The 18998-nt window shown below is 33.8% G+C and overlaps 1 protein-coding gene across 1 annotated transcript; it reads left to right on the forward strand.

Moving 5' to 3' along the window:
• Window positions 1-645: 645 nt before the first annotated feature.
• Window positions 646-12480, forward strand: LOC146131804 (WD repeat-containing and planar cell polarity effector protein fritz homolog). The gene is made up of 14 exons (XM_083396957.1): window positions 646-883; window positions 2230-2447; window positions 3039-3150; window positions 3595-3699; window positions 4970-5114; window positions 6411-6486; window positions 6917-7062; window positions 7481-7715; window positions 8296-8457; window positions 8562-8685; window positions 9239-9329; window positions 10015-10211; window positions 10640-10735; window positions 11172-12480. The coding sequence occupies exons 1-14, from the start codon at window positions 826-828 to the stop codon at window positions 11222-11224; spliced, it is 1818 nt and encodes a 605-aa protein (XP_083253083.1). The 5' UTR covers window positions 646-825; the 3' UTR covers window positions 11225-12480.
• The last annotated feature ends 6518 nt before the right edge of the window (window positions 12481-18998 follow it).

Here is an 18998-nt window from a genome sequence, read left to right on the forward strand (position 1 = left end):
CGTAACAATAGTTTACGTAGGCAACTTTATTGTTACGTTTCGATAACCTTCCCAGTAGCCTACTCAGTTGGTAAAAACAATAGGCGGGAAAATATAACACTCACAATAAAATAAATGCATTCACCAGATGAGGTTTGCTGAATTTTGACGATAAATAGACTTAAAAATTAACACATTTGTTGCTACACAGTAAAAAAGTGCGACAAATATAATTTTGAAAAAGCGAGATTATTCTTTTATTGCTCACATAGTTAAAGTTCGATAAAGTTCAATTTAATGGGGTTAATTATACCCTAAATGAATTAGGTTATAATGTATAATTGTCGAAAAAGTTGAAGTATACAAAAAATGGAGTGTGCCAACGGGCATTTTCAAACCTTTGTATCGAGAATGGATTAAATACATGTACCGATAAAAATGAAAGTCTGCATTATATCCATGATACTATGCTACTAAATTGTAAAGCATCATTGACTAAACATTTTATCTGTAGATTGTGTTTCTTTTTAACTGTTTACGAAGGAATATTATAGAAATGATTTACAATAATATTTCACTTCTGGCCTTGTAAATTTGTTTATTTTTAACTTACAAGGTCGTCATTTGCTTGTTTACAATTTTCAATTTACGTTATTATTTGTTTAATCTGTATTTTAAATCTTTGACGGTATTCTGAATACGATAGCTGTGCTAAACACAAGATAGAAATGAGTCTTTTTATGTCAGTTTTTTACACGTATGACTGAGCTACTCGTAAAATTTACGACATTTTGTCAGCGCGGAGTCACTAGCAACGGTTCAGAGATTTAAATTGACAATTTTTCAATGGCGGGATTTGGGTTTAGCATCAAATTTTGGTGTTTAAATCAAACTAAAATTTCAGGTAAGATATGTTGATAATTATGTGCAGTTACTTTGATGAATAAGACGTCAAAATAAAAAAAAATCGTACTTATGAAGAAATTATTCGAAAAGTTTTTTGGCGCTCGTCTAGAATCCTACCACAATTATGAAATCAAAGCACATTATTTGGGTGTGGGTGGATTAAGTATTATTTTATTCCTTATTTAATAATAATACCTGACCCACCCTAAACCAAAAAATGTGCGTTGTGGTAGGATTCTAAACGAGCGCCAGTTTGTTTACTGCCAGATACTAAGACTAACTGCTTTCTTCTTTATACACACACTAAAAGATATATGAATGCTGCAAACTAATATCAAATATTTTTACTCAAACCTATAGAGGTTTTATTTGTTAAAGCTACAAGATATGACTTTTGCTGTAAGCATAAAAACAAAACAGGATTGCATGTACCCATTTGTAACTTCACATGGATTTGGGCTGGGTTACTTTGCTTTGGAGTTCAGGCAGTCGTACTATCAACTTGAATTTCATGAGTTGTGCATTATTTACGTGATTTATTCCTTAATCGATTTAAATATTTAAAATATTTGGTTAGAAAAAATGAATAAAATGCATACTTCTTGATTTAAACAAATTGATGTGATCCACAAAAAAAGTGATTGTGCCTTGGCAGTTCTACAGTTGACTAGATGAATTAGGCTATTACAGGCTTTTCAATAAGAAACTGAGACGTTATAAGGTTTCCAAAACGCATATAAACAAGCTGCCCCATTCTTTTTGGATATATATTTTGAATCTTTACACAGAGTTTAATCAGTCAGCAAATAAACAAGCTGCCCTATTTATCTTATTATTATTGATTCAATGACAATCAGGTAACAGTCTTACGACTAAAGAATACCTGTCCTATTGTTACTCGCTTTATGTAGTGCCTTTGCTATTTGCCTGGCTCGCTTACACATCCCTCTATTAGTGAGTATGCATTTGATTTTAATGAAAATGCAAGTTAGTGTTTGGATAGATTCTGTGTTCTGGACTTTCAGGGTAACACTAATGATTTATTTCAAATACTTTTTACTTGTAAATAATTCCACGAGTTAGTTTTTTGCTTGCTCCTCACAATTGTACAATGAAAAAAAGCTCTTTCTAAGATGTGAATTGCACAATTTTGGCATAGGATTAGCCAAAAAAAAATCTTTGGCAATTAACAAATTATGGAATGTAGTTTTTATTACTCAAGATTTCTAATAAAATTTTATCTATCTACCAACATGTTTATGGAGTATGTTATACCCAGGTTTGTGGGTATAATTAACTACTAACTTTTTGTCTTGCTATTTTAAAATTATAACTTTGTTACAGATAAAGAGATCACTGCAAACCAGTATCATGACAAAGAGGCTGGCCCGGGGGAATATTACGACGCGAAAAAGTTGTTTGTTACAAGTCGTAACGAAGTCTGGACGCCAAGAAACAAGAAAGCTCTTAAACTGAGGGAAAACATCAAAATTGTAGAGGAGACCTTAAAATCAAATGAAGTGATTTTCTTAAAGTGGCAAGAGCAGAATAATGCCATTAAGGTTTGTTTGAGAATAAGATTAATTTTCACATTTTAGAACATAATGCTGGAGGTTTTAGTTAGACATAGTAAGAACATTAAAGCCCATATAAAATTAAGTAGCATTTTAAACGTTTTGAATATCTATTGATGACTTTTTAACTTCTGTTTAAACATCTGTTGAAAATGAATAAAGATTTGAACATCCAAATGCCACCTATATGGGCTTTATTTGGACCTAGATTGATTTTAATACAATTTTTTTGTTTTGAACTAAATATTTTAATAATTTAATTTGGGATTTGTAAGGTAAGCAGTTGGATAATGTTAAATAATTGCTTTATAAGTGAATTAAAGTATTTTCAGGTTTATATCTATAGTTTGTCACATTTATTATTTCAAAACTATAATAATTTGTTCCTTTTAGTGGTATACAATATAAAAAATACCTGTTTTTAACAAGACGTAAAAATAAATTAATGAAAATCATTTCAACATTAATTACGAGGTGTATTTATAAATATGTGGTGCACATTTTGTGCTTATTGGGCTATGTTCGTAAAGTTGCTTTTTTTAGTTATAAAGTCAAAGAATAGAATTATTTGTGTTTCAGCTGGCTTTCAGCTCTGGGCTTCTTGCTGATATTGAATTAACAGAGAATGGCGACACTCAGAAAATCACACTTGAAAAGAGTATGGTTGGAAAAGTTACCGATGCTTCTTCAGGTAACACCAAGATTTTTCTTATAAGATCATGCACTAATTATTAAAATGGTTTGATAACCTTTATGTGATGTTTCTATAAACTATGTGTACAGGAAATCTTCATCAGGGCACACAATGTTTTTTCGTTTTTGTTTATATATTTTCTGCCAAGTAGCCAGTTTATTGTCCTTATTAAGATTACATATATATATACTGGTTATCAAAACATTGTTCCATTTAACTTATAGTTGATACAATGCCTGGCAGCATCAGTGTATTGAAGATCTGTATATTTCAAATATGTACTTGCTTTATGATTATTCATGGGCTTATGTCTATTAACAAGTAACTCCTAAAAAGTTTATATTAGTTAATATATGTATTATTTGTTTAGCAATTAATACAAGCAACTCCTGAATAGTTTGTGTTAATTATATACCAATTATATATATGTTTTGTTTTTAGCAATTTGGACAAGTAACTTTGCATGTTTTGCTTTCGAGGATCAAACTAAACTTGCATTTTACACCCTTAAGTCTGAGATTAAACCTTCACAAGTTGATATTCCAGGTATATATGTTACTAGTAAAAAATTCATAAAATTTTGGTCCTAAAATGTTCGGATTGGATCTAAAATGTGTTAATATAAACTAAATAAATTTTTAACAGTTTTACACAATTATTAATGCTTTTTACATAAATACAATACAATAAGCTAAAATTATTTTGAATGTAAGGAATGTTCCGTACACAATAAAAATGTAAAACAACAAAATAAATAGTACCATGTACAGAAGTAGGTATCATTTTGAATGTTTTGAATAACTCTTTATTCATGATGTTGAAAATGAATAAAGAGTTCTCGTAATGCTGAATATGCTACCTACTTCTGTATGGGCTTTGATATACTTACTTCGTCTAACTACAACCTCCAACCATAATGTTCCAAGTACATAAACTACTTTTTTGGCATCTTATACATGTTTGCCTTTTGTACAGAAACTGATGGCTATTCATATGGCGAAACATATATTTCTGTTAAATTGAAAATCAAGAAATGATTTTATTTTTATACCTATTTTAATAATTAATCAAACGTATCTTCAGTTTCAATATTTAAAAAAAATATGAAACGTCATTTTTTCTATAAATCGACCAATACACACCACCTTTACGGAAAGAATCCTAAAATTACTGCTGTTCTTTGTATGTTGAGATTAGGCCACAGTCCACTGAATATAACATATACGTTTCGTACTTGTTTTTGCGGAGCTTCTGAAACTCCAATACATTTGTTTTTTGAGTGTCCACTATTAACCGCCGGGTCCGTTTTAATGAGCGCAGTTTGTTCTCTGTTTGTCGATAATTCTGTAATGTCACCGACTGCGTTGTATTCTTTGTCTAATGCTACTTTGTTGAATTACATTCTGTTCGAAAATCCTGATTTAATTTGCTCTGAATCTCTCCTTTTATTTAACGCTGTACATGACTTTTTGTTAGCTTCTCCGAGATTTTGATGCAAATTCTTTCCAGTGTCCAGTATTAAGTTATTACGTGTTGTTCCTTAAAATTGTTTGTTACTCGTTAATTGGTGTCGCGACAAAAGGTTTTCTTCAGTTGTAAGACTGCCACCTGATTGTCGTTAAATCAATAAAAAAAAAAAAAAAATTAATCAGTCTGAATATCAATAATACCATATTTTAAGTATGAATTAACTATGCTTAAATGAACATAAAAAAAAACTGGTCAGATAATGTAAACAAACAAGTTAAAAAGCAATAAAAATACAATGTTTACCTAAAAAAATTGTTTGAACATTTGATGTTATATTTCTTTCCAGGTCCACAGAAGAGACTTAAACGACACCTAGTGGTAAATTCGGGCGAAGACATGATGATTTGTTGGTGGAAGCAAGGCTCGTGGCTGCAGAGTGCTCCGGATAATGAAAGGATTAATCTTGTGTTGCTCGGATGTTCGTTTGGAAGGTTTCACTTCTTTTAACTTTTCTTTCTAATGGTTATTTACTTTCTGTCAATAGTTATAATATTATAGGGATGCAAAAAAATCAACATTTTTATGCCACCATCAGTGTAAAAATCAAGTAACTGAATGTTTACACTGATGATGGCATGAGGTATTGCCAAATGTTTGTAAAAACTAAATGTTGATTTTCTGAATATAATAGCTTTATTACTTTTATCGAATGTATTTTATTTTGATATTGAAACCAGATATTTTGGGCAAAGTACCGCTGATTAGATTCAATCTAATTCTATACCAAATGACATCATTGCTATAGTGAAGAAAACAAAACTAGTCAAATTTAAATATGCAGATGTGATTTTATTCGGGTTGTTGACAAAAAAAATGCTTGGAGCTGGGAAACCTAGTTGCTAAGGGTAATGGGTCAGTTATATATAATGATTTGTGGCCCAATTTTGATATTAATTTGTTGTCAAATAAGCATTGATACCACCCTGGTATCAGCGGATACCCTGTACTACCATCGAAGTATTGGCTCCAATCCAATATTATTGGGACATCCCTAGTCACTTATATATATATAATAAGATAAATTTACAACATTTGTTCTGATTAGGGATGCCAGATAATATCAGAAAGCAGCCGGTATCTGATGTCAAATGAAAGTTCATTTCGTATCGAATTGAATCACAATACTTTTTGTTTAGAAATTTTATCGGTATCTAAATAAAAAGTATCAGACTTTTCTAGTTCTGACCTAGATCGTACTTCATACTGGTAGGAATGAACGAATGTTGTGAGTTTATTTAACTTTACCAAACGCTGGTTTTTAGACTGACTTTGCTTGCAAATTGTTAGACTGATTTATTAGGTGTATTGAAGTCTCTTGGTGCAATATGACTCTATTGTCGTTGTTCGAAAAACAACTTCAGTTGGGACTAGATCACACTTATACACAGTGTTTTTTTTTTTAAGGTCCGGTCCCCCAAATTTCTCCAGCGGTTTCCCAAATTTCAGGCTTGCAACTTTTTGGTATTTAAATGAAACACTTGTGGTCTCTTAAAACTACTTAGCGGTCACCCAAACCAAACCTTAGAAAAACCCTGATTATACATACTAGTACATGTATCCATCATATCTGTATACAAGTTTCAAACACTTACCACATATTTAATTCTGTTTTTCAGCAGGCATAATTTAGCTTTAGCTGTCTTATGTATTTTATTGCACAAGTCAATAAACTATATCTTCCTCTTAACACTTTTGTCTCATTTTTTTAAAAATTTTTTGTTTTTTAGGCTTGAAGTTCTCAGTTCAATCCAATCCGAACATGAAATAGTTTCACTTGAATTCAGTCGGACCAACACAAATCAGGTTAAGAGCCATGGTTATTAAATAATTAGTTTCCTTAAATCAGTGTGTTTTATTAAAAACAAGAAAACCTATCAATCAGAATATTTTGGCTCTTCAAAGCATGTTAAAAAAGTATTTTTTTTAAGTTAAACGCATTATGATAAAAAAGGGACTCACATTTTGCGTATTATGGCTCTTTGGTGCTTTAGCTACAATTTGCTGATTTTCCTGAGTGAAAACACCCCTAACAACATAGAAAATAATAAAAAAAAAAATAGAAAAAATGTAAATCCTAAATGTAGTAAAAAAATATTATCTTTTACTAATCCAAGATTTAGACTAATTTTTCATGTTATGTAAATATTGTTTGCTGTTTGTTGCTTTAAAACAAACTTGTTGTTGCCAGAACATTTCACTAAATGTGTTTTGCACGTTGTGTATATGTTATTAGATCATCACTCTTGAAAAGTCGTACAATGTAAGAAACGAACGCCACCTTGACTCTGTCGTGTACGAGTGCTCGCGAAACAAAGTACAACGACTCCATGTTGTGTCTTTCCCAATCAAGCATGCTGTGCTGTGTTCAAATAGGAACAGGTAAATGTATAATAATATATTTATTATTATAGTATACATATATATATTATATAAATATTAAGTTTATGGAATGAGGTTGTAGAATTAGTGTAGTGTGACTATAAAAAATAAAATTCTATGATAGGAGTTAGTGATTCTTTTTTTAAGAAATGTAGGATTTTATGTGTATTTTTTTCATTATATTTAATATTATTCCTTTTCCATAATATGTCATGTGGCACTTTGTTAAAAAATTATAAGAATTGCTATATTTATATGTCATTCAGTTGCAACAAACTCTTTTTATGGAATTAAAATAATTAATTAATTTGCATCAAATTTAAAACATTAGTACTGAAGTTCCACATTTTTAATACAAAACCATCTAAACTTATTTTGTTGCACGTTCAATAACAAACTAACAACATCAATTTCCTAGTGATGAAGACCGCTTGGTTGTCGGGTGCAGTAACGGTTCAGTGATTCTTCTGGACCTGGTCACCCAGGCCCCGGTTGCCACGGTAACATGCCCCGACCTGGTCCCCACGACGATCGCTTTCCTGGGTGGGGTCATTTTGGTGGGTGGAAGCAGGGGTGAACTCACAATGTACGATGGGGTCCTCAATCAAATCACCTTCTTTAATTTGGACGAGAAAGAGTTTATGAGATTGGAGGTAATGTGTGCCTTGAACTTATAAAGATTGTTCAAGTCTTACTTTATCAATTATAAACGCCCGCCTTTATTTGTCGTCTTATTGGTTGGACCAATATTTTATAATTTACTTTGTCTGCTGCCATCGATGTGTAGTAAGTTAGAAATAACCGAACCCCAAAGTCCGGCTCCGGCCTAAAAAACTAACCAAAAGACTCCACCAAATGTTTGATTTTGACGAGTGTGGAGTCTGACTCCGACTTTACAGTCTGTATTCCGACATTTTGCATAACCAAATTAATATGGTTATACAGCAATCCACTCATAGGAGTTCATATAATTCATTAACCACAATACTTGGTTGAAAAATGTTCCACCATATGCTATTCGACCTTTTTTACAGTTTGCGGCCTTATCAGTTTCAAATTTTTGTACCGCGCATGTCGGACTCATTACTAGGTAGTTGCATGGGATCTTATTCGAGTCGCGAGTCTAAAACCAGCAAAATTAAAGCGACTAAAGCATTTATGTTTTTTAATTGATTTCATAAAACTGTGTGTCAACCTTGCATCCATGATACAAACAGCCCCTTTTTATCGCAGCTTTCCAAATATCTTTTGTCGGAGAACGGATTATCTCAGCTTGTATCCGACCAACACAACTCGCTAGCCTTGCTTTTCAGTGGAGGACCTTTATCACTGTTACGACTGATCGGAAAACTAAACCATGAAGAAGTTATCTGCAGACATCTCTTTAATGACAAGGTCAGTTTAGCTCAGGGGTTTTTAAACTGGGGCCCATATACCCCTTGGGGGTAATGAACTAGCTTTAGGGGTTACCAATTATTCCAACAAAATTGTGATTTCAGGTCAATGAAGCTGTGGGTTTGCTGTGCTCACTCAACTGGAACTACAGCGGAGCAGATGCTTTTCACGGTCTGATGACCATCGCCGACCACCTCCTAACCTTGCCGTTAAATCACGACAGAGAAAGTTCGTTTTTTATCGTTGTACTTTTTAATTTACTTATTTGTGAAACCATAACTCTGAGGGTCTTATAAGACAGTTTGAGTTCTGTTCTATTTTAGAATACGTTTTATATTCTTAGTTATGAAGCTATACAAACAAAAATATTTGTATTTTACTTACCAACATTTTTTTTATCTCTATTTTCAACCAACAAACAGAACTGAAGATAGGTTTTTATTTGACTCGCATGTATGTAATGTTATATTTCTCTTTTGAAGTTGTAATGATAAATTATTACTTGCCTGTCGTAATACTCACAACCTCGACCAGGTTATTGTTTTGTGCTCTGGCTCAGTGGTAAAGCAATAAATTAGACCATTTTTATAAGTAAGTCCTTTGCTTTTAATTACTTCGTCGTAAGATATGATCTCACATTCCAGGTCTTTTCTATGCTAGACATTAGACAAGCTCAGTGGTGCAGTAAACAATTGTACTGTCTAGTTTTTTTAAGTAAGTCTTTGCTTAAACGCCATATTTTTTAGTTGTGCCGCTTTTACGTTTATCACTTATTCCGCAGAGCAACTTGAAGCCACTTTTTCTTCCTTCTATTCTTCTCCGCGAGCAATTTCCGAGGGAATCGTTCTGAAGTATCGACACACTATAAGCTGGTAAGTTGTACTCACTTGCGTCATTGTACACCTGGTGAAATACCAGCACAGAATTAGATTTTATACACCACCATTTCTTAATGTTTCATTTTTGTATGCCGGCTTTTGTATATATTTTTCCCGTATGGACGTTGCGTGTTATTAGTACCTCACCTAATAGGTGGACATAAATTGATCAAAATGTTGTAAAATAAGTCTTATTTAGAGCAGAATGGCTGGACGTTTTAGAATAAGTAATAAAGCCAATATAGGAGTAGGTACCAATTTTTTAAAATTTTTGCCAACATCTGACCACCACGCCTCCATATACACTTCTGTAAAAATTCGGCTTTATTTTGCATTATAATCGCTTGTAGTTTAAGCAACTTAGTTTATCTTATTTGCTTAGTATTATGATTTTGTTGTATTAAGTATAAATATCAGACTTGGACTTTTCTGTGCTACAATATATTAAAACCACCTATAGTAAGGTTGTCTAAATAAAACTCCTCGATATTAAACGAATTAACTCTAAGCTTTTATAAACGATAAATTTTAGTCATGTACTTTTTTGTGCTGTATATGTATAATAGTTAGCCTTCTATATTAAACTTCGTAATGCTAAACCTACTTAAATAAAAACAGCACTTAACTTAGATAGAAAACACCCAAAAAACGATAAGCGACCAACTAACTCTACCGACAGCTACGCCCGTCGATTCTTCCACCACTTGGTGCGCTACCGTCGCTTCGAGATGGCGTTTCTGCTCGCCAAGGACATCCGCTCGTCAGACCTCTTCCTGGACATTTACTTCGAAGCTAAGGATTGTGGAGAGAAACAACTCGCTAGACTCGCAAAACAAAAAGCTGATGAAATACTGGCGGCCGATTCTTCCGATGACGGTGGGTGTCCGATATTATGAGATCGGCGACCCTACGCGAAACCAAATGACGTCATTACTATGCTTAAACAAGCAAAATACCGATATATTGATGAATATTTTCGGTTTAGAAAGTATATCGGCCCATATTCTCGTATATATAGCTATACACGCCCATATTATCGTATATATAGCTATACAGGCCGGTATTATCGCGTATATAGCTATACAGGCCGGTATTGTCAAATTTAAAAACAATAATATCGATATCATAGGATCTTTCCCAGGTCGGCTAATAACAATATATTTAATCGAAAACTTTATGGGCCAGTATTATCGAAGCGAGATATTTGTAGCGATATACTAGGACCTTTGTTGGCCTAAGGTTCTGTTCAATAGAAAAGCTTGCCCATTTAAATCACTTTTCTCAGTTACTTGCTTGCTTAACAGAATCGATTAACGGAGTGCCAAGTGTGCCAGAAGTGATCCTACAATCCCCGAACATTTCTGGACCAAAACTCGACCAAGCATTGGACCAAGCTGAAGGTAAAGTATCCAAAATGTGACGTAATTCAAGTAAAGATCCGTAAAGTCGTTTTAATTGTGTTTTTTTATCTAAGATCGTTCAATTCTTACATTTTTCACGTGTAACTTGATTAACCGTGAAGATTGTAATTTTTCGGTTCGGTATTTGATTTATCAGTTTGCTTAATTAGTATTTTACTTACTTAAACATAAAGTTCACTAAATAAACAGTTTTCTAGCCTATTTTTCAATCCTCTGCGATAAAAAGGTTCAGATGTTAAAACTGCAAAAAACGAACTGTCACCAAACATGAAATTAAAGTGCCCATAATATTTTTGGTCTTTTAAGACAGACAGACAAACCAATAAATTTTGAAGTTCCAAAACAAATAACCGCCTGAACTTTCATTGCTCTTGTTGTGTCCATGCCTAAGGTTAAAAAAGTTCAAACGTTGCAGGACATCAGCTGACCGGGAGTTCACTAAAGGTCACCAACCTCGGATACGTGTGAAGGCTCCATATCTTTGTTGCAATCGCAGTTAAGTGATCGTCAATCCTTAGAGCTATCCGGCCCTTTTGTGAGCAAAGTTAGGCGACTCCTAAAGAAGACAACAACCTGTTTTATATTTGCAGTTGCTCAGTATAGGCAAAACAAATATGTGGAACGTTTATTGCGCTACACCAGTGATCCTCAACATTTCATGGCTTACGACACCCCAATAGAATTAGTTTGCTGGAATGTCACTATAAACAAAATTGGAACCCCACAAATCAACTCAACAATTTAGAAAAATACATTTTGATATATTGTACTCTAATCAAATGGCTTAACAATAAGAGCAAACTTTAAATTCCCAAATATCTCTCGACACCCTTGAGCATTAGAAAGGCACCCCAGGGCGCAGCTACACCCCGATTAGCAACATACTGCGCTATACGAAGTTAACATAATTGTCTAGCTGCTAACTAAACAATGTGCTGTAGTGTTTTAATGTTCATTGTAGCTGCTTTACGCGCCGTATAAGTAAGCGGCGGGCGTGTATTTCAGTGATTCTTAAACTGTGTGTCTCAATAAATTCCTTACTGTAGTGGTTTTATATGGTTAGATGTATTGAGATTTAAGCAAGATTTATTCCGAATTTTAAAACCAAGGGAAAAATCCGAAGGCATGGCTTATTTAAATTAAATTCGTGGCTTTTGTGTGCCGCAAAAATTGTCTTGTGGCTATAAAAGTTTGAAAACCACTGATGTATTTGATTGGTGTTGCACAAAGTAAATGTTGTTGTTGCTTCTTACTTAAATATGCGTATTTGCCTTTGTTTTTTTGGATTAATTTAGCCGTTGCTTGTGTTAACAATATGCAGTAGGCATTTTTAGATTTAAACTTTAATCTAAATGCCCTTTTACGAAATCAGATAAGTCTGGCAGAACTTAAATTGTGCAAGTTATGCATGCTGGTTCTATTATGGAATTTTTCACAGTTAATGATAACATATTCTTCCATGTCATTTAGAGTAGTTTATTATTTTAGAATAATTATTTACATTTATCTATATTTTTGTTTTTCTATTTTTATATGTTTGGAGGCTATGTATTTTGTTTAAATAAAAATTATAAACAATTAAACAAGCCAGCTCTGTTCAGCCGTTTGTGATTGAAAAAAGGTATACGTATTCGAGTGCCCTAGACGTATCTTTAATTTGGTTATTCAGTGGTACATTCAAATTTAGCTGTGCTGTTTTTTGATTAGTATTGTTTCGTATTTTTTACCAGTATTGCCACGTAGCACTTTGAAAATATATAAAAAAATATACTTTTTATCGATTGATGATTTTTTATATTTTAGTGCGCGAGGTTTACATCAATCAGCTGAACCACTCTTTACACATTGTGTGACTTGACTTAAGTCTGTTAGACAAATGACTTGATTGCACTTAAGTCACTCTTTTCAAATGACTTGACTTAAGTATTTTGGATAAATGACTTGGATTAATCTAAAGTATTTTTTTTAGGCATTTTTTTGTTTAATTTTGCACATAAAACAATTTACTTATGTTACGTTTTTCTTTTTTAGTTTAGTTATTGCTCATAATCCCCCAAGTTTAACAATTCCAATAGTTTAACATATTATTATTATAACAATGACGTGACATGAAGTTTACTTGCTCTAAATATGACTTGAACTTGGACTGGAAGTGTTATTTAAACGCTTTGAAAAAAGTTGTTTGACTAGCGACGCATCCAGCTATAGGAATTTTACTAATTTGCACTAAAATCTTACACCGAAGTCAATTTACTTAGGAGCATAATGGTTGGAGGTTGTAGTAAGACGTAATAAAAATATCAAAGTCCATACAGAAGTAGGTAGCATTTTGAACATTCAAAAAAGATACCTACTTCTGTTGTTCTGTATGGGTTTGATATTTTTATTAGGTCAATTTATTTAGTTTTCTGTTCTAGAAAAACGTAACCAGTCGCGTCTGTTTTTTCGTCATAATAAACACGAAAGCAAAAGTGGAACATAATAACGCCGCTAAAGAGTTAAGATTCGGAATAATTGAAGTTAAGATTCGGAATAAAGGGTCTTTACACGAAGCAATTAATACGAAAAAGGCCTAGCATAAATCTTATTTGACATACAACTAATCAATGTAGGCCTACTATAGAAGTTGATGCAACTAGCTATGCCCCCCAAAAACTATATTTTTCGCCGAATTTTCCTATGTAGGCTTAAGCAAAATGTTTCTTACTTCGCCCAAACTTAGTTATTAGTATGTTTTGTTGTAGATAAATTTATCCAGCCCAAAGGCGCCATACACACTATAGCATGTTTTGCATTGTGAATTCATTTACTCTACAGTGCGTATTTCCTCATAGATTATATTAGACATTAGTGTGGCCATAATTGCCATTATATCAAACACTATATCAACCTCTATTATCTATCTTGTTGGGCCAAGTATCCGTCAATTTGAAAGTTTCCCAATTAAAACGAAATAAACGAGGATTACCGCTGAATATTTGCGACGAGTTTGCTTAAGAATAGCTGGTGGTTTTAAAATAACTGTTTTTTGCGTAACTCTGGGGCGTTATGCTTGAAATTAAAACTGCTTGAATTTTTTGAGAATCTCTCTTTAAAATCTAATGTTATAATTGGACTACGATCCTAACAAGGTAGAGAACCACTGATATAGAGGTTTAAATAATGACTGATTGCTTTTTTATCCTTCATTAAATACCAGCTAAATTTTAATAATTTATCTTTACACCTTTTGACCACCAGTTTCTGTTTAAGTATGTAACCTTCGCTGGATCCCATCAAATTGATTATAATAATCTCTTTGGTCTCATACGTTTTAAATGCCCTCATGCGATATGATATGCTTCAGTGACTTCAGTGCAACCATACTTGAATTGAAGGTTGCGAGTTCCAACAGCTTTGCTACAGAAATATATTAAACGTATCTGTGTTTATCGAATGACAACAGAACGGCAACCAACTTACAGGAATAACTTAAGATATATGGTGCAGTACTTACAGTCCAGCAAAAATAGCTTCTGTCTGTTGCATTATTTTAGTTGGGTTGGTTGTCCAGTTCCAGACTCCATCAGTTATCATTAAATTCGGCGCTGGTCTAGAATCCTACCACAGTTCTAAAATCAACGCACAAAATTTGAGTTAGGGTGCGAGTTAGCGTTCGGGTGTGGGTGGGTCAAGTATTATTATATTCTTTGTTTAATAATAATACTTGACCCACCTTAACCCAAACGCTAACCCGCACCTTAACCCAAATGGTGTTTCGTTGTGGTAGGATTCTAGACCAGCGCCTTAAATTCTGTTGGTTTAAATTCCTCTTTCCTTGGCTTATGGCCAATCGTTAAAATGTCCACTACAGTCGTATATAAAAATCGTACTGTACTTTACAGTTTTTTTAAGTTAGTTGTAGGGTTGCCTTTTCAGGAATAAAGTCATATTTTTTCTAAATGAATTTTCATTTCTTTAGCAACAATTTTTATAGCCTAGGAGTATTTAACAGACTCAATGTTTTTTGTAAGTTATTTCAACATTTGCCTTGTTTATCAGTCATATGCATTAGTTTTTTTTGCTAGCCTAAATTAGTAAGAAAAATATATATATATTAATTGTTAAACGATGCATTGTTAGTGGATGAAAATTTAAAGAATGGGGATTGTGAATCCAGATTGGAAAATTAGAATATTCCGTTCCTGGAACAACTAAATTTTCCAAATTTGCACAGCTGATAATAAAGTAATTTACCGAAAGGTGTTAGCATGACAAAAGTTTGTGAGTTTGAGGGATTTTTGGCGTCAGGGCGCATTTTACGGCGATTTTACATGAAATGCATGGCTGAGAATGCAACTGAATACATAAATAGAGTGATGTCAATTAAAATGTTAGTAGTACTTTATATTTTTTTAGGAAGATGGCAATCAAGAAACAACTTAAGATGAAATAATAAATATGTATTCTAGTTTTTTTTTGCAAAATATAGTTTTAAGAGGTTTTTCTATCTAAGGTAACCCTTTAGATTTGTTACCATTCAGTAATTAGTACCTTCCTGAAAAGTACCACTTATTTAAATGTTTTATTCTGGGATGATCTTCAAGCTCTCCTACCTAACGATGTTCATCAAAGAAGAACTCAGCATTTTTCCTCTTGCCATATCTTCATGACATCTGGAAGACTCGTGGCAGGTACTGTAACCAATATGATGATTACCAGTGTTGTAAAGTCCCAGTTAAATTGTTTGTAACACTACTCCTAGGCTTATTACTTGAACTAAGTTTTGACTAACCTTGTCCAGTCTGGATTAGGGTTCCTCTTTTCCCGGGATTTTTTCACTCCCGCGAAACGGGATTGAAAAATGGAAATTCCCGGCAATCCCAGAATTCCTGACGAAAAATTATACCTAAAATTTCGTCATTTTGACGTTTAAAATTATTTTATATTAGCTCCAAAGATTTAATTAAGCTCATTTATGTTCTGTAGTTTTGCTTCTGCAATCTTACAAGACCTTCTTGTATTAAAGTCAGCACCCTTTTTTGTTTTTATTTTAAAAAAGTGCATTTTTTTTAGTGGAATAAATTTAATTAAATGGTAACTGCAAACAAAGCAACTTAGGTAAATACTTTAACAGGGTTGGTAATATTTTCTTTATATCTGTTAAAAACAACAACTAGTCAAAAACGACAAATTTTAAGTTTTGCTATGATGCGAATAACCGGATTTAAAAAAAATTTCCTGGGCTTCGGGATTGTTCATTCATGGGAAATCCCAGGAATTTCTCGTTGAAACATTCCCAGAGAAGAACCCTAGTCTGGATTCTGTGTCAGCGTTACACCCTTTCGATGGGTTGCATGTATATGCCGGCCCGAACTCATTAAAAAATTTACAAAACTCAAGTTTTTGGGGTTGAAAGCCATAACTTTTGTCTATCTGCAAAAAATACATTTTGACCCATTAGTGGGGGCATTATTTTCATTTTAAAATACCAGCAAAAATACCTGCCCAAGATTACTAATATGATGAGACAAAATATTGGCCAATATTATTGGTAAAACGATAAATCATTCTCTCTCTAAGAGTCACAAAGCAATGTTAGCTTATTTGTCATGACAATAATGACTCAAAAGGGTAAGAAAATAGCGTAATAAAACGTTGGTATTCATTTAAAGATTCAATTACTTGTACTTTTAACAGCATTCCTTTTACAGTGATTTCTTGATGCATAGCAGCAAGTTATAAGCTTTTAAAGCATGGCCTCCTATATTAAAAGTTTTGTCGATTAAATATAAGAAACATTATATTTTTTGACGAACAATATTCCACTTGCACATTTACCACTCCTGCACAGAGGAGTTCCTTTAAATTACTCGCTTAATGACAAAAAAAGCATTGTAACATCATCTTGCTAATTTTTATGCCCCCCAATTTTTACCCGCTTGCTGTGTCTGGCTCTAGCTGGCAATCTTGGACCCCCTGCTCTAAATCGTTACTTAAGAAATATTATAACAAAATCCACAGTGAAACAATCTCTTGGTTAAGTAATTAACATTTGATTTTTTGTGTATTTCAGCTTCCTGATTGAACAACCTTGAAAAGTTGACGGTCATTCTCTGTTAAAAGGACAGAAAGAATGATGTTCTGCGTCCAAATCTGCTCTTAGCACAGTTCACCATCATTTATGAGGGAGGCCACATGTTGAACTGCCCGCACCACTAACTAACCTCTAGTGTTTGTTGTTATTTATGAATTGCTTGTTTTTCGTTCGTTGTTGCAGAAAGCAACCTTGTCATGTGTGTGTTGTTCGACTAGATTTTCCATTTGCCGATTGTCAACCAAACTCAGGGTGGCTACAATGAACTTAATGAATGTCTTAATTCTTATATGTAATAGTTTTTTTTGCCATTTTTAACAAGAGATTGAATTATGTAAACGCCGGCTGATTTTTTAAATGTAAACATTTTAAGTGTTAATCCATCGTTTTTTCTTGCATATTATCAGTTTTGAAGAAAGATAATTTTGTTGTTGAAGCTTACAAAGCTGATATGAGTATTTCTCTCAATCTAAGCCTTTCAAACTAAAGCATCTTGTTTTTTGAAATAATAGTTCTTTTTTTTCAAAATTGTCCAACTTACATGTTTACCTTGATAGAACATTCATATTAACTAAAAGTAAAGATTTTCTGTTTCTGTAGCCACCCTAAGTATTGCTGATTAGGAATGTCTAGTATATCGTGATATTCCGATAACTATGCCCGATATTTTATGGATAAAGCTTGGACGTCTCATGCGATACAAGACGTCATTACCATGGTCAATTGAAAAAAAGGTAAAAAATATTGAGTAGAAAGTATTGTTTTTCAGTTATTTCGGTAAAAATAACTCTATTTTTTTTATTTGCAATTAAAGATAAAATAATGCGTTGATCACTAAACATTATTAAAAATCCCACCAATATTTGTATATCGGGCATCTTTATCGATTAATACTGGACATTCCTAGCTATTTAGCTTCACTTAGTTAAACAGGAACTAGTCTACTTAGACGAGATTGGAGGGAGAGAAAAACAGGGAATATAGTTTTTTTTGTAGCAAGACTATATAAGACTGGTGTTAGCAAGCAGATTAGCATGTACTAAACTTGAGTAAGTCGACAGAACATCAAATTTCTGTAACGGGTTAAAAGTTTGCAACATATAATTGAAAAGCATCGTTGTTTAAGTGAGGCATGCACTTCATCCACGTGCTATTTCAAGTTTGCGGCCTTTTTTGTTTCGACGTATGGTAGACTACGCATCCCCGATTTAAGGTGTGGGATTTTTTGCTGTATTCTACAGACTTTAATCGCTGTTACTTCTAAACCTCTTTATTTATTGTGTGTATTGCAATGTTACTTGCTTTTGTGGTGCTTGTATTTTTCGTTGTGTACTTCTTATTTAGTGCCAATAAAGCAAAAGCTCTGAACTACTGTGTGATTAAATATACTTATACTTAAAAAATCACCGATACTTATACTTTGTCTTAGAAAATAGAAATTTTAAGCAAAAGGTATGTTCGGGAACCCTTACGGGTTCCCTGCCGATTGGGGCCCTGCGGGCCCCGGAGGGGCCCTTCGGGCCCTATTACACTTGGAGGGGCCGGGATGGCGTGGGGGCCCTTCGGGCCCCTTGCTGTTTCCTGGGTGGTTTGGGTGGCTTTTGGGGCCCGGAGGGCCCCAGTGGGTTGCTCGGGGTGCCCCTTGCTGTCATCGGTTGGGGGATGTGGATGGTTCGGGAGCCTTTGGGGCCCGGAGGGCCCCAGTGAGTTGCTGATGGGGATCCGGGACCTGCGGGCGGGCTACGACGCCCGGGATTTGATCCGGGACCCTGCGGACTCGGAGTAGGACTCTTAACCGGCGGGCCGCGGGCCCGTTTCACTTTAAGGCCCTAAAATCAAATATGAATTAAAGTTAGGATAGTTACTATATACTATAATACAGTACTAACCAAGGGTTGTTATAATTAGTTTTTGACGGGCTGGATTCCATCGGTCGACTTAGGGTTGCGGTTAGGGATTAGGATTGCGGTTAGGTAGGTGCAGGTTCGATTCTAGGCGTGGCAGGCAGGATAACCTTCTTCTCTCTTCCCTCAGAACACTGGAAGCTATGGAAACAACCACAATCAATAAAAACTATGGAATAAACAAATGGAATTACTGCAAATACTCCATCTAACAGAGTAGTGGACAATATGTGAAACAGAAATACAGTTGGAAAAAGGTGTG

The sequence above is a fragment of the Ascidiella aspersa genome, chromosome 9, assembly GCF_963924565.1.
Source record: "Ascidiella aspersa chromosome 9, kaAscAspe10.2, whole genome shotgun sequence".
Taxonomy (NCBI): Eukaryota; Metazoa; Chordata; class Ascidiacea; order Phlebobranchia; family Ascidiidae; genus Ascidiella; species Ascidiella aspersa.